The sequence below is a fragment of the Rhinichthys klamathensis genome, unplaced genomic scaffold (genome assembly GCF_029890125.1).
Source record: "Rhinichthys klamathensis goyatoka isolate OS25496 unplaced genomic scaffold, OSU_Roscu_1.1 h1tg000151l_1, whole genome shotgun sequence".
Taxonomy (NCBI): domain Eukaryota; kingdom Metazoa; phylum Chordata; class Actinopteri; order Cypriniformes; family Leuciscidae; genus Rhinichthys; species Rhinichthys klamathensis.
This window is the reverse complement of record NW_026606686.1, coordinates 278,772-295,530: the sequence shown is the minus strand read 5'-3', so window position 1 is coordinate 295,530 and position 16,759 is coordinate 278,772. Positions and strand designations below refer to the sequence as shown.

The window sequence follows — 16,759 nt, the reverse complement described above, 5'->3', positions numbered from 1 at the left end:
CGAGCACAGTGTGCTTTTCAGAAGGAGGGGCTTCATAGAGACAGGAAGTAAACAGAGCGTTACTGCCAGACTGGGAAGAGAGGAGCCGCAACAATGGAGAATATGAGGAAAATAATCAACATTCAAGCAGGAAAACCTGTTCTAGTAGAGTGTGTAATAGGTTTATCATAACAGTGCAGTTGAGCTGCTCTCTGATGTCCTCTAATGGATTAAAACACAAGTGCATCATCATTGATTTATTATGCCACATTTGAACATTACAGACACAATCCTCTTTCAAACCGTCTTCTGATTAGATCTTTAAACATGACGTGTATATATGAATATGGTCTTTAATATATAAGTATGGTCTGAAGCAACGGGAGCGAGTGCTGTGATTTTGTAGTTGGTCTCTTGCAGTGATGTGTGTGTGTGTGTGTGTGTGGTTAAGGGCGGCAGCGCTGGATGAAGCGTGGGTAGAGGCAGACGTCACGGATGTGGTGGCGGTTCAGGAGCCAGGTGAGGAACCGCTCCAGTCCCAGACCGTATCCACCGTGAGGACACGTGCCGAACTTCCTCTGCAACACACACACACACACACACACACACTGAATACGGCAATATATTTTAACCATTGTGAGCTGGTCGAAATATTCAATATTCAAGATAACTCTGGTAGCATTATTGTTTTTAACGCTATCAATCAATTAATTTGCAACAAGTTGCTCGTTGCATTTGTCATATATTAAAATATTGTATAAGCTAGTAAATATTGCTGTTTATTTTGTATTGGTACACTTGTGTATGTAAATATAAATTAACATTTTATTTCATATTCTTACTGCAAACAGGGCTTGATTATTATAGAATTACATTTATTAACTTAAGTTTTACATTAAACACTGTTGCCAACAATAGCTATTTGAAAACAAAATTCACTATTTAAATCATTTCAGGGAAAATATAAAACTATCAAGATGCACACGATCATTCAAAAGTGTACATTACGCTTTTGAACGTTTTCTGCTCATCTTAAGCTGAATTTATTTGATAAAAAATACAGTGAAATATTATTACACTTTAAATCATCTGTTTTCTATGTGAATATTTTGTAAAGTGTAATTTATTCCTGTGATCAAAGCTGAATGTTCAGCATCATTACTCCAGTCTTCAGTGTCACATGATCCTTCTCAAATCACTCTAATATGATTTGATGTTTATAAACATTTATGATTATCAATGTTGAAAACAGTTCATATTTCTGTGGAAACCGTGATAGATTTTATTTCTCAGGATCCTTTAGTGAATATAAAACAGCATTTATTTGAAATAGAATCTTTTTGTAACATTATGTTCTGATCGATTGAATGCATTCATGCTAAATACACATATTAATGTCCTCCTGTAATCTGAATCTATGATAGTGCACGTGAGAGATGTTACCTGGTCAGTGTACCAGTAGTAGGGTGTGGGGTCGATTCCCTCTCTCTTATACCCGTCCAGGAGCTCCTCCGCGTCCCAGATACGCATGGATCCTCCCACGATCTCCCCGACGTTAGGCATCAGCACATCCACCTGACACACACACACACACACACACACACACACACACACACATTTACAATGCCTGGCTGGTAGCTCCGCCCACAGTGAAATCCCATTGGTCCACATAACTGCATGTTAAACACCACATGAGTTTTGATTGGCTGTGAATGCAATGGCTTTGGTGTAGACAGGGAAAAATAATGTTACTGGAAATTTTTGTTTCGAGATGTTCAAAATGTTTTCGATACCGGTTACTGAACGATACTTTTTTCAATAGTAATTTTATGAACAGATAATGTTATAGCAGAGGCTGTAACATTAATGTGAAGAGGGAAACTGTTAATGCAGCCACCCTTAAGGAGGATAACAGCACTTGACAAGATAGCTAGTTTAATGTGAGTTAATTTAATTATTCCCGTTTTAATTTTTCTGGATTCCGTTTTTAATTTTTTTTGGATGGCTAAATTAAATTTTATTAATCAAAAAGCATGTGTAATTAATTGAAATCATTAACCTTGTTCAAATTAACAGCAATTTATTAACAGTTCAACAAAAATTACATTCTTAATTCTTTTTCTTCAATGTTTTATTTTGTTTATATTCAATTTAAATGGTTTAATCAAAAACATATCTAATTAATTGAATTCATAAAAACAACTTAATTTGTGTACAAATTATACAAATATAATATGAAATTAAATCTTTTTTTTTTTTTTTTTTTTAGAAATTCTGCGTTGTGCATTGTAATTTTTCTGTTAAATGAAGGCATAAAACATTAATCTATCTTTTATTCAAATGAAAATTAAACAAGCCCTTTAATTTGTTGGCTAACAAGTGCCACACAACAGAGGTTTATTGTTAAAATTATAACATGGAAGAAAATTTGTTTTAATAATAATTGTATTATTGTTAGTAGTAGTAGTAGTATTACATTAGGATGTACATTATACTGTACAAGAGTAATATATTTCCATCACAGTTTCTTTGTTAAACCAAACTTTTATTTTAACGGGTTGCGTGTAGAGCTTGCTGTTGTGAGAATATTAAACATAGTCCTTTTACGTGTCACTGCGTCATTCATTGCATCAAGCCGTTGCCATCAAGCCAGCGTAACAGTGTTTCCCCTTGATGCCTCGCCACAGCCAATCAGAGGCACTGGATTTGGGCGTATCATACATGCTGCATCGAAATTTGGTACCTGAACGACAACACGTTTTTTGATACTCGATGGTATCAAGGCAATTCAGTCGGTGCCTAAAAAGTATCGAACTTCTAGGAACGAGCCGCCAGGGTGTTTCCCCGAGAACTAATGGGAACGTTTTCCTGGTTGCATTCGCACCGCTAGTAGGAACTGAAGTGACGTGAGCCGCGCATGTTGTGACTTTTATTTTGACGGTGCTGAGAACGCCAGAGCCTGAGCTCACAGTGCTCACATTCTCCATGTTCATCAGTGTACGATCTGTCTAACAGCCCTGTCTAACACGTTATTAGATAGACCTGTTATACATAGAAAGTAGACAGTAGCGAAACGTTATTAGCGTTTGCCGTGTGGTTGATGTCCCGTGTTGCTAGCTAAGGATGTTTCGCCTGGTCTCCTCAAAGTCGCGTTGGGTTTTCTCCTCAGCGTGAAGGTAAAGAGGTCCATCTATCAGTTTTACATGTTCGTAGAGTTAGTTTGTGGAGTAAATAAATAGGCCATAATCTGTGTGTTTAAACAGCCTTTTAAAAAATGGCGGGTGCTGGTGTTTCGCGTGCGTTCGGCCAATCAGCAAACACTAACGTCACGGATAGTTCCTATAGCGCTAGTTTAGACCGACTCTGAAGCAGGAGCCAAATGAGTTCCTCCAAAACGAGATCCTAGTACTAAAATCCGAGACATCCGACATCTGGGAACTTCTGCTAATAGTTCTAGGAATTGAAAAGGTTCCTCCGGTGCGATTGATACCCAGCCCTAGTTATGACACGGGTTAATGGCAGAAAGTGTGTGTGATCCTGACCGATTCAGTGAGGCGCCGGTCCTCAGGGCAGCGCTGCATGTAGAAGGACTTGATCTCAGCCGGGAATCGACACAGCAGGATCGTCTCGTTGATGGCGTCGGTCATCAGGCGCTCAGGGGCTTCTGGGATATCCTGTGGAAATGACACACAAATGGTCAAACATCATCATAACTCGAGCGTTTCTCCGTAGTTCAGCGCTCTTGGCAATAACGTACGAGACTCGACGTAACAAACCTCTCCAAACTCGTAAAACGTGCCATCATCCTTCTTGATGTTGTGCTCCTTTAGCCAATCAATGGCCTCGGTGTAGTTCATCCTCTTGAACGGACGTTTGGGAGGCTTGAAGTCCTGCAGGAGGAAAATAAAAAGATCATATTTTATATTTTATGGTCAACAATACATAACTATTCAAAAGAACATTCACAATGTTGCCCGGTCAATTTCATGACTTTTACAGGCCTGGATTGTGTTTAAAGGCCTTTAAAATGGATGTTTCCATGTTTTCATGACTGCGAGGACCTCTGTGTATGATATTGAGAAACCCATATAATGCTGTTGTGAGAGGTCAGGGGTCGTACAGGGTTCAGGTCGTAGAGCAGTTGGGCGGCAGGAGACTTCAGGACCCTGTCAACCACATCACACACCAGATCCTCCAACCTGTTCAGAAGGTCTTCATAACTCATGAAGGGACACTCAGCCTCGATGTGGGTGTACCTGAGAACACACACACACACAGACACACACACGTTGGGTTTTCATGTTGACTCTCCATAGATGTAATGGTTTTTATACTTTACATGCTGTCCCCTTACACTAACCCTACCCATCACACACACACTATTCTTACATTTTCAAAAAAACACCACTTAGTCTGATTTATAAGCTGCTTTCCTCATGGGGACCAAAAAATGTCCCCACAATGCAAGGAATATCTAAACCACACACACACACAGTCTCTCTCTCTCTCACACACACACTCACTCACTCGGACAGGTGTCTGCGGGTGCGCGACTGCTCGGCGCGGTAGGACTGTGCGATGCAGAAAGTGTCTCCCAGCGCAGGGATGCAGGTCTCCAGGTAGAGCTGAGACGACTGCGTCAGGTACGCGTTCTCGCCGAAGTAGTTGAGACTGAAGAGGGTGGAGCCGCCCTCCACCTGCGTCTGCACCAGAGTGGGCGGAGTGATCTGAGGAACACACGAAACAAACCTTTACCTCAACACCTCTTAAATAATAAAAAGGATGTAAACACTGTAACAGGCCACTCAGTAATCTGGTAAATTTGTGCGCACTGGTAATCATATTTTTTCAAATAAAGACAAGGTAATGCTAATTTTACATACAGCAAAAGTGCATCTATCCATGATAAAAGTGCATCTATCCATGATAAAAGTGCATCTATCCATGATAAAAGTGCATCTATCCATGATAAAAGTGCACCTATCCATCATAAAAGTGCATCTATCCATGATAAAAGTGCATCTATCATCATAAAAGTGCATCTATCCATGATAAAAGTGCATCTATCATCATAAAAGTGCATCTGTCCATCATAAAAGTGCATCTATCATCATAAAAGTGCATCTATCATCATAAAAGTGCATCTATCCATCATAAAAGTGCATCTATCATCATAAAAGTGCATCTATCCATGATAAAAGTGCATCTATCATCATAAAAGTGCATCTATCATCATAAAAGTGCATCTATCCATGATAAAAGTGCATCTATCCATCATAAAAGTGCATCTATCATCATAAAAGTGCATCTATCCATCATAAAAGTGCATCTATCATCATAAAAGTGCATCCATCCATCATAAAAGTGCATCTATCCATGATAAAAGTGCATCTATCATCATAAAAGTGCATCTATCCATGATAAAAGTGTATCTAGCCATGATAAAAGTGCATCTATCATCATAAAAGTGCATCTATCATCATAAAAGTGCATCCATCCATCATAAAAGTGCATCTATTCATCATAAAAGTGCATCTATCCATGATAAAAGTGCATCTATCATCATAAAAGTGCATCCATCCATCATAAAAGTGCATCTATTCATCATAAAAGTGCATTTATCCATGATAAGAGAAATATCCACATTTAAAACTTTATAAAGTAAAATAACTAGCTTCCGGCCAAACGAACACACGTATTCGACTTAAGTCTGAAGTCTTGCACACTCTGTCCGAAATCCGCGTCCGAAATTTTCGCACGTTAAAAAATAAACGTTATGTCAATCACGCTCGCACACCGCCTCCGAAACTTTCGTCCGTCATAAAAAAAAATTGGATCGGGTTCGATTTTCTGCGTTTTTCGCATCCGTAGCGAGCGGTGTGAATGGTGTTTTGACAATTCAGAGCCACCGAATCACGAATACGAAAAAACGCATACGAAAATTTCGCCTCAGTGTGCAAGGGCCTTAAAGCGCAACTTATGCGAGTAATGCGACGTTCTGCTGATATTTACGCTACGCCATGACAAGTTGTGCAAGTAGACTTTGTATGCTCGTTTGGCCGGAAGCTAGAATTTTAGAAGTGTTAAAAGTGAATATTTTTCATACACAAGCGCATCGCTTCGCTTCAGAAGGCTTTTATTAAACTTTTATGATGGATAGATGCACTTTTATGGACTACAAAACAGAAACAGCCCTTCACTGCCATTATAAAGCTTGAAAGAGCCAGGATATTTTTTAATATACCCATTGTATCCGTCTGAAAGAAGAAAGTCATATACACCTACTGTAGGACGACTTGAGGGTGAGCAAATCATGGGCTAATTTTCTTTATAGGGTGAACTATCCCTATAAGGAGCGTGTGCTTAATGTGTGTGTGTGCTTCAGGAATGACCTCGCAGTAACCCCGGCTGAAGAAATGATCCCGGAAACACTGGGTCACGGTGGATCGGACTTTCAGGATCTTGGAGACGTTTTCCCCGCGGATCATCATGTGCCGGTTGTTCAGCTGCACGTCCACGTCAGACTCCTCGTTCAGCAGGTTATCAGCGCCGCCCGCCGGAGCCAGACCCATCAGCTCCCAGAAATCACAGTGCAGCTCATGGCCACCCGGAGCCTCGCAAAACAAAACAACACAAAACCATTAACTGCATGGAGAAAAAAAACACACTATTCTTGTGTTTAAGAAATCAAACAGGCATGGAAAAGACTTTAAGGGTCATGAAACCCCCTGTTCTAACCAGGGTTTTGCAACGGCATGCTGTCATGAATAATTAAGCCCGCCGTCTTCACATTGGATAAGGACACTCAGTCTCATGAATAATTAAGCAAGGCGTCTTCTCAATAAGCAAGGCGTCTTCTCAATAAGCGAGGCGCCTTCTCATTGGATAAGGACACGCAGTCTCACCAATAATTAAGCGAGGCGTCTTCTCATTGGATAAGGACACAATCTCATGAATAATTAAGTAAGACTTCTTATTGGATAAGGGCACGCAGTCTCATGAATAATTAAGCAAGGCGTCTTCTCGTTGGATAAGGACACGCAGTCTCACGAATAATTAAGCAAGGCGTCTTCTCATTGGATAAGGGCACGCAGTCTTATGAATAATTAAGCAAGGCGTCTTCTCGTTGGATAAGGACACGCAGTCTCACGAATAATTAAGCAAGGCGTCTTCTCGTTGGATAAGGACACGCAGTCTCACGAATAATTAAGCGAGGCGTCTTCACATTGGATAAGGACACTCAGTCTCATGAATAATTAAGCAAGGCGTCTTCTCAATAAGCGAGGCGCCTTCTCATTGGATAAGGACACGCAGTCTCACCAATAATTAAGCGAGGCGCCTTCTCATTGGATAAGGGCACGCAGTCTCACGAATAATTAAGCGAGGCGTCTTCTCATTGGATAAGGACACAATCTCATGAATAATTAAGTAAGGCTTCTTATTGGATAAGGGCACGCAGTCTCATGAATAATTAAGCAAGGCGTCTTGTTGAATAAGGACACGCAGTCTCACGAATAATTAAGCGAGGCGTCTTCACATTGGATAAGGACACTCAGTCTCATGAATAATTAAGCAAGGCGTCTTCTCAATAAGCGAGGCGCCTTCTCATTGGATAAGGACACGCAATCTCACGAATAATTAAGCGAGGCGTCTTCTCATTGGATAAGGACACTCAGTCTCATGAATAATTAAGCAAGGCGTCTTCTCAATAAGCGAGGCGTCTTCACATTGGATAAGGACACTCAGTCTCATGAATAATTAAGCAAGGCGTCTTCTCAATAAGCGAGGCGCCTTCTCATTGGATAAGGACACGCAGTCTCACGAATAATTAAGCGAGGCGTCTTCTCATTGGATAAGGACACAATCTCATGAATAATTAAGTAAGGCTTCTTATTGGATAAGGGCACGCAGTCTCATGAATAATTAAGCAAGGCGTCTTGTTGAATAAGGACACGCAGTCTCACGAATAATTAAGCGAGGCGTCTTCACATTGGATAAGGACACTCAGTCTCATGAATAATTAAGCAAGGCGTCTTCTCAATAAGCGAGGCGCCTTCTCATTGGATAAGGACACGCAATCTCACGAATAATTAAGCGAGGCGTCTTCTCATTGGATAAGGACACTCAGTCTCATGAATAATTAAGCAAGGCGTCTTCTCAATAAGCGAGGCGTCTTCACATTGGATAAGGACACTCAGTCTCATGAATAATTAAGCAAGGCGTCTTCTCAATAAGCGAGGCGCCTTCTCATTGGATAAGGACACGCAGTCTCACGAATAATTAAGCGAGGCGTCTTCTCATTGGATAAGGACACAATCTCATGAATAATTAAGTAAGGCTTCTTATTGGATAAGGGCACGCAGTCTCACAAATTATTAAGCGAGGCGTCTTCTCATTGGATAACTATACAATCTCATGAATAATTAAGCGAGGCTCCTTATTGGATAAGGGCACGCAGTCTTATGAATAATTAAGCAAGGCGTCTTCTCGTTGGATAAGGATACAATCTCATGAATAATTAAGCGAGGCTCCTTATTGGATAAGGGCACGCAGTCTTATGAATAATTAAGCAAGGCGTCTTCTCGTGGATAAGGACATGCAGTCTCATGAATAATTAAGCAAGGCGTCTTCTCATTGGATAAGGACACACAGTCGCATGAATAATTAAGCCAGGTGTCTTCTCATTGGATAAGGACACACAGTTGCATGAATAATTAAGCTAGGCGTCTTCTCATTGGATAAGGACACAGTCGCATGAATAATTAAGCTAGGCGTCTTCTCATTGGATAAGGACACACAGTCGCATGCATAATTAAGCCAGGTGTCTTCTCATTGGATAAGGACATGCAGTCTAATGTATAATTATGAGACAGCGATGAGTCAGTCATTGATGTACTATAGTACAAGAAAACTGTCGACACAAAGACTAAACCTGTTGAGAACAGCACAAAAAAAGACAATTTACTAGTTTTCTCCTACAATTAACGAACGGATGGTTACATTCAACACATAAAAATGTAGTCGAAGTAAATTTAGTTTAGGGTTTCATGACATGGCGAGTAAACTTTCCTTTTAATGAACAGTCCCTTTAAATATAGGTAATTAAAAATGAATCATTATTATATTAAAATCATATTACCTGTTTGCCCTCAGGAACAGGTTTGACGGTTCCATACAGAGCGACGGTGCTCTCCGTAGATAACATCAGTCCATTATAACACTGACACTGAACACAGAAAACACCCTTCATCATCTCAACAACACCTTCCACTGCATTTCACTTCTTACATTCAATATCGTCAAACATGGCTGTTTACAACTGACTAAAAACAACCCATTTCAGAGCTAATACAAGTTTAAGATATGGAGATATGCAAATCATCATATTAGAGTGATTTGTGAAGGATCATGTGACACTGAAGACTGGAGTAATGATGCTGAACATTCAGCTTTGATCACAGGAATAAATTACACTTTACTATATATTCACATTTTCACTGTATTTTTGATCAAATAAATGCAGCCTTGGTGAGTAGAAGAGACTGTTCAAAAACATTTAGAAATCTTACCCACCCCAAAGTTTTAAGTGGTAGTGTATATTATAATTATATTTTATATATTTTTCGCTTTTATTTTCTTGTAATTAGGGCATCACCTAGCCTTAATCCTCATAACTAAGATACCTAATAACTAACAGGACAGATGGGACTAATTTACCTATTATAATAGTGTAAAATATCAACAAACACACACAGTACCAGTTTATCCGTGAGAACACACTGCAGGAAACCGGTTCCGTCGCGCAGCACAATAAACAGAAGGTTCTTTCCTGAGAAAACATTAGCAAAAACATTTTTAAATAAATGTATATTGTATTAAATGTTGATTGATTCTAGATGAACAAACCTTGTCTGCGCAAGCGATGCACCCAACCGAACACCTTCACCCTCTGCTCTCTGAACAGCTCCAGTTTATCAATCTTCACCTGAGCGGCACAGAAAATACAACTGAAAAACTTCATAAAGCAGACCAGAATACAACCTAGAAATGCATTAATAATCGGATTGATGGCTTAATGGGATTTACATCAATGGATCCGATGGAGCTCAACCCCTAAAGAGATTTCAATCTGATTAAAAGGGGCGGTAAATACCATAAAAAATCAATTTATAAGGAAAATATTAGCGGTTTAAACCTTTGAATCCGGCTACTTTCTCAACCAGATTGAAAAATACCTTGCGTACATTTATTCACATCTTACAAACGCAACAGGGCTCCAGACTAACTTTTCCACTGGTTGCACTGGTGCTACCAACTTTCTCCGTTGGTCGCACCAGCATATGATTTGGTCGCACTTTTTTTTTTTTTTATGCCATGGGATTAATCAATGCATGCTGATGATTAGTGGTTTTAATAGACCAAGGCTAGCAAAGGCTTTCTGGGTTGCAGCAGAAATACCTGTAATACATTAATTATCATTGCCAAATTTCAGGATTTTCATGGATTTTGGACAGTAATTTTAATCTGTAATTTTAAGCATTTTATATTTGAATTATATACAATCTATCTATTTACATTTGAATCATATTCTATCTATCTATCTATCTTTCTGTCTATTATCATCTTTCTATATTTTAAAAATCATTAAACATTCAAATGTATGCATTACATTTTAAAAGATTAGAGTATTATAATAAACTGATACAGATTTTTCGTTATCAAAGTTTATAGTTGTAACAAAAAGCAGAAATCTCACACTCCTTACCTTCTGCATTTTATAATAATTCCTTTTCCTCTGATGAGCGATCATGAGAGTAATCGCTCGACAGAGGAAAATATAACCGCTGAAAAGACGTAGGAGGAAGGGGCTCTGTGTTTCGTGAGACCTTTTTTATATGCCTTAATTCGTGAATTCGTAATTGGCGCGTTTCACCATCAGTGTGCGATGCGCGTGACGTCTACGTTCGTCAATAAATAAACTGCACGTGTCTTGCGTAAGAACACTGTAGACGGAACTTCTCTCCGTTAATGTCTATGGCGAGTCACGCAGGCACTGGGATACCCCGCAGCCGAGACGACCCCGGCATAAAATAGTCCGAATATAAACATTTATTATAGGCGTAGTAGGCGTACCGTAGTGATTCAGAGTAAGTCAAAAACACGGTTTGGAAAATGGATTCATGATGAAGCCTACTCGTTCATTTTGAACATAAGTTACGGACTGCAGCAGCTGATACAACGGCGTTCTGTTGCTCAAGCGTCCACTCGCACAAATGCGACCACATAACATTTTAACTCGCACATTCTCAAAAAATGGTCGCATATGCGACCAATTTGGTCGCAGTCTGGAACCCTGCGCAATGACTGATGCTCTTTGAGAATATGAATTCGGATCAAATTCATTTGAAGTGCCAACATTTGAAGAACCTTATGTCTTTAAAAAAGGAACATTTAACATTTCCACTTTGATAGCAATCACTTTTTGTCTTGCAATTCTGACTTTTTTCTTACAATTATGAGAATGCGAGATATGGTCCTAATTGAGATATAAACTCGCAAATGCAAGTTTTTACAATTATCTCTTTAACTTTTTCACTCCAAGGCAGAAACAAAGAAAAAAAGTCAGAATTGCGAGATGTAAACTCAGAATTCCAAGTCAGAATTCCGAGATGAAAGTCAGAATTTCAAGTCAGAATTCCGAGATGTAAACTTAGAATTCCAGGTCAGAATTCCGAGATGTAAACTTAGAATTCCATGTCAGAATTCCGAGATGTAAACTTAGAATTCCAGGTCAGAATTCCGAGATGTAAACTTAGAATTCCAAGTCAGAATTCCGAGATGTAAACTTAGAATTCCAGGTCAGAATTCCGAGATGTAAACTTAGAATTCCAAGTCAGAATTCCGAGATGAAAGTCAGAATTCCGAGAAAGTCAGAATTGCGAGATTATTAAAAGATGTAATATGTAAACTTGCAATTGTTTATTATTTATATCCATTACTGCCCCTAAACCACCTACCCATCCTCATATTGTAACTCAGTGCTATTATATAATCAATATTATATTCTGAACGTAATTCAGGAAGTACTCACGGTTTTGGGTTCAGGAAGGCTGGGGTCGTTCTTGATGGTGATCTTTTTAGCTTCTTCCAGATTCTTCTCTCTGCGTTCAGCATCTTCAGCCTGTCAATCATGAGGTCAAAAGATGATCGATAGAACAGGAGTTATTACATGTCTGTGGAGGACAGGTGATGTTCCAGGTACCTCCTTCTGGTCTTTGCTCTCGCTCTTCATTTGCTCTCGGTTGAAGAGCTTCTTCGTGTTCTTCATTTGAGTCTTAGAGATGACGGCCCAGCGCTGACAACACAAACACACCGTAATGTTCAACTATCCAGAGGTCATACGGTACAGGTAAAACGCTATTCCTATCAAACTTTGTCAAGTTATTATGAATCACCTTAAAACACTCTCTTATGCAAAATATGCATATGTGCTAATTATTAATTAAATATGCACTAATTTTGCATGCACCATGAAAAAAAAAAGCACATTTGTGACAATTTTGCGTTAAAAGGTTTTTTCAAAACAGATACATCTAATATAACTTTGCCTTATTTCATAAATTTCAAAACATTATCTATTAGGGATGCACCGATATGAAAATTTTGGACAATACGATAACCGATAATTCTTTATATTTGAAAGCCGATAACCGATAATTTCTTTATATTTGAAAGCCGATAACCGATATATTGGCCGATAAATCTAAATCCAAATTTTATATAATTTTTGAGAGCCTGATTACAAAAACAAAAGTCTCACCATTAAAATCCACGTCTCAAGCACACAATTATAATGTTCTCATCATAATTTTATGTAGCCGATATGACAGACTTGCGCTGCACATGTTGCACTTTACTGTATTTTCCTTTTTTGAAGTGATTCTAATCATATTTCAAGCAATTCAAAATCATCATGTTGAACAGTGCACATCTGGAGTGTCTCAGCTGAAGGAAATAACCCATTATTTATAGGCCTGTAAAAATTAACATATATTGGCCGAAACCGATATGATGACCGATATATTGTGCATCCCTACTATGTAGACAGGGAAAACAATTTTCTTTACTCATGTCTGCTCAAATTGTGTATCAGCAAGTAAATACTAAATAAACCCTTTATAAAATGTATGCTTAGTGGATAATTTTTTTCTAATGATATTTGTATCATTAAATTCTATATGATCTTAATTTTTTCATTGGATTCAATAAAGGTAAAATCTTTAAATGTCAATTTCACAAGCAATTTTGTAATAATTTGTGTAGTGTAGGTTTATGTCAGGAACCAATCTTTTAAATCTATAGATTTATATGTTTATTGTTGTTACGGTTAGTAAGTTGTAAGGTTTACACACCTCTCCTTCCTTCTGTGAATCCACATAGAGCACTGGGAACGGGTCTTTTCCCACAAACAACAGTGCCTGAGAACATTTAGGAAATATAAATGAAAAAGTATGCAACGAAATACCGAAATCATATTTCATGAGAAGATGTGAATTATCTCCCGGCACCTTGAGTGGCGTTTTAAAGGGCTTTTGCTCGGATCCGTCTCCATCCACATCACTGCCCTGTTTATCAGACACGTACAGCTCTTCTGCAGGAGCAAACAACAGCAGAGTTAACATTTAGCAAGAGCAGGAAAAGGCTCAGGTCCTTCAGCGAGGGCATCAGGCCGACACGGCAGTGTTAATATACATCGACACTCATCAGGAAGCCTAAATAGACGAATATATGTAGAAAGTGGAAGTTGGTCTGGAAAAATTACGGCCTGGTTAAGAAAACAAGTGCAAATGTGCACGTTTTATGTTGTTTGGTATTTTAGGTTATTGCATTCATATTTACATTATATCAAATCATTTTCTAATTATTTACTAACAACTATTGATACAAACATTTTTTATTTAATTGTGCTCGAATGTGCTTTTGTAATACATTTCTTATTAATGGCAAGTATGTCATGTAGATGTAGGCTACATTTCCTTGAAGAGTAATGATCCTTTTTGTGTGTAAAAATGTACATTATTTTGAAAAACCACATACTAATTTAAAAAAATAATTGTAACAAAAAGCATCGGTATAGCATAGAAAAATGTTTGGTATCGCCCACCCCTAGCACTACTAGGATTAAAAGTAGAGATTGACCGATAATCGGTTTTACAGATATTTCCCCCGATATTTAAGCAGTTTAGTAATATCGGATTCACAGATAAATGGCGCAATTCAAAATGAATGCTTATATTTATGAAAAAAATTGTATTTATTCATGTTATTGCATTCATATTTACATTATATCAAATCATTTTCTAATTATTTACTAACAACTATTTGAAAACCCGTCCTTCGGATGAGACGTTAAACCGAGGTCCTGACTCTCTGTGGTCATTAAAAATCCCAGGATGTCTTTCGAAAGAGTAGGGGTGTAACCCCGGCATCCTGGCCAAATTTGCCCAGTGGCCTCTGTCCATCGTGGCCTCCTAATCATCCCTATATATATACTCTGATTGGCTTCATCACTCTGTCTCCTCTCCACCAGTAAGCTGGTGTGTGGTGAGCGTTCTGGCGCAATATGGCTGCCGTCGCATCATCCAGGTGATGCTGCACACTGGTGGTGGTTGAGGAGATTCCCCCCTTCCATGTGAAGCGCTTTGAGTGCCTAGAAAAGCGCTATATAAATGTAATGAATTATTATTATTATTATTATGTTCTCCGTTTAAAAACATTAGACTTTGAAAATGCATTTTGCCTTTTATTATTAATATTACAGCAGTTGTTATAAATAAAAAGATGTAAATGGAGTACTAAACTACGTTAAAGTAGCAATGTTTTTTTTTTTATTCAGGCGGTTTAGAAAGTTTATGCCTTTAAAAAAATGTGTTAAGAGATTTATTTTTACATGCTTTATTAGTTACCTGTTATTTAAAAAGACACTTTAGTGACACGCAGTGCACTTCACTTATTTTGTATGCAAGTGAAATTACCGTATTGAACAAAGTGTTAAATAAATCAGTTTGTTCAGTGCTGTTGGTTTAAGTGTCAAAACCAGAAATAAAACAATAAATACATATCGTTTATCGGGCACATAAACACGCAAATCTGTTATAAAATAATCCATACCGGCCGATCACTATTTAAAACTATTCTTTGATTAGTCAGATTCACTTAAATTAATCAACATTTGAGAGTTTATTTACGAAAATCTAAAGCATTTATTTAAAGTAGTGGACATGTTAGATTTGACAGATCTTGTCAGTTTATGATTAAATATTATAAAGCATGTTCTGATAAGACCATATATATATAGTATGTTGTGTACTGCAGTCTATATAAATAGATTACAGTATGTGTAACTTATTATAGTGCAGTAGAGCATGATCTGACGCAACACTGCAGACAATATGCAGCGTCATCTTCTTCATCATCAAACTCACTGATCGCCATCTGAGCGACGCCCTCGCCCGCCATGTTCTGCTCTATAGGCCTCAGATGAGTTGAGTCCGGCTCGGTTCGGGAGTGTTTTCGGGTAAAGGCTCCGGTAATCGGTTCGTCCGTCTGTCACCGCACGCTGGGCAAACGAGCTGATGGCTGCTGGAGACTCGTGCGCATGCGCGAACCCTTCAACTCTGTCGTTTCGGCTGGGGATTTGCCGTCTATGGGATTGGCCCATTCGCAAGATGAAGATTTTTCCGGCAAGCTGATTGGTTGGTTTTGAGGTTGGGGGCGGGAGTTTAAATAAAAGCGTTTAGCGTTGGTTCAGGCCTACAGTCTATGGTTCAGTCACTAAAATCAAAACAAATAAAGCAATTAAAAAAGTGCAGTAATGTATTTATTTATTATTTACGTATTTAATCTAATGTCTATTGGTTTATTTATTTTAATCTTATTTCATTACAGTTTTTCTAACGGGTTTCAATCAGGTTTCAATACGTGACATATGAATGAGTCCTAATCAAATCAGAGACACTGAGCAAGTAGTTTATTAAGATTATATATTATATTTATTACACTTTTACAAACAATATATAAATAGTTTGGTAAACATTTAGGTTAAGGTTTCATCAAAGTTTGTGACTGTACAAAAAAACCTTCAAAAACATAATTACATAATTTATCTACATCTCTTCATCACAACAGTGAACTTTCACATTACTGTGGACATCATCCGATCTCGACCATTTCCAACTCCTCGGTCCATTCTTTATTCCGGACCCATTTCCGGCACAGCTGCGATTCAGCAACAATAAAGAGAGAGAGAGACATGTATTCATTAGCCAAGAATAATGAATAGACTTAATTTACAGCACTATTGTTCAACCCAGCTCACAGGAAACGTTCTGGACAAACATTATTAATATAATATTAGTTGAAAGTTATCTGCTGGTCTTTGAAGGGTTAGTTTACCTAAAAATGAAAATGATGTCATTAATGACTCTCCCTCATGTCGCTCCAAGCCCGTCAGACCTCCGTTCATCTTCGGAACACAGTTTAAGATATTTTAGATTTAGTCCGAGAGCTTTCTGTCCCTCCATTGTAAATGTGTGTACGGTATACTGTCCTTGTCCAGAAAGGAAATAAAGACATCATCAAAGTAGTCCATGTGACATCAGTGGGTTAGTTAGAGTGTGTTGAAGCATCGAAAATACATTTTGGTCCAAAAATAACAAAAACTAGGCCTTTATTCAGCATTGTATTGTGTTCCGGTTCTGTTGTGGATCCGCGTTCAGTG

The 16,759-nt window shown here is 38.4% G+C and overlaps 1 protein-coding gene across 1 annotated transcript; it reads right to left on the bottom strand.

The window, feature by feature from the left end:
• Window positions 1–221: 221 nt before the first annotated feature.
• On the bottom strand, window positions 222–15,650 carry nars1 (asparaginyl-tRNA synthetase 1). Its single transcript, XM_056258418.1, has 15 exons — window positions 15,465–15,650; window positions 13,548–13,630; window positions 13,392–13,457; window positions 12,242–12,334; window positions 12,071–12,160; window positions 9,886–9,964; window positions 9,738–9,808; window positions 9,119–9,205; window positions 6,372–6,593; window positions 4,507–4,706; window positions 4,100–4,235; window positions 3,756–3,869; window positions 3,522–3,653; window positions 1,423–1,554; window positions 222–557 (listed from the first exon to the last, which is right to left on the bottom strand). The coding sequence occupies exons 1-15, from the start codon at window positions 15,496–15,498 to the stop codon at window positions 426–428; spliced, it is 1,671 nt and encodes a 556-aa protein (XP_056114393.1). The 5' UTR covers window positions 15,499–15,650; the 3' UTR covers window positions 222–425.
• Window positions 15,651–16,759: the final 1,109 nt, after the last annotated feature.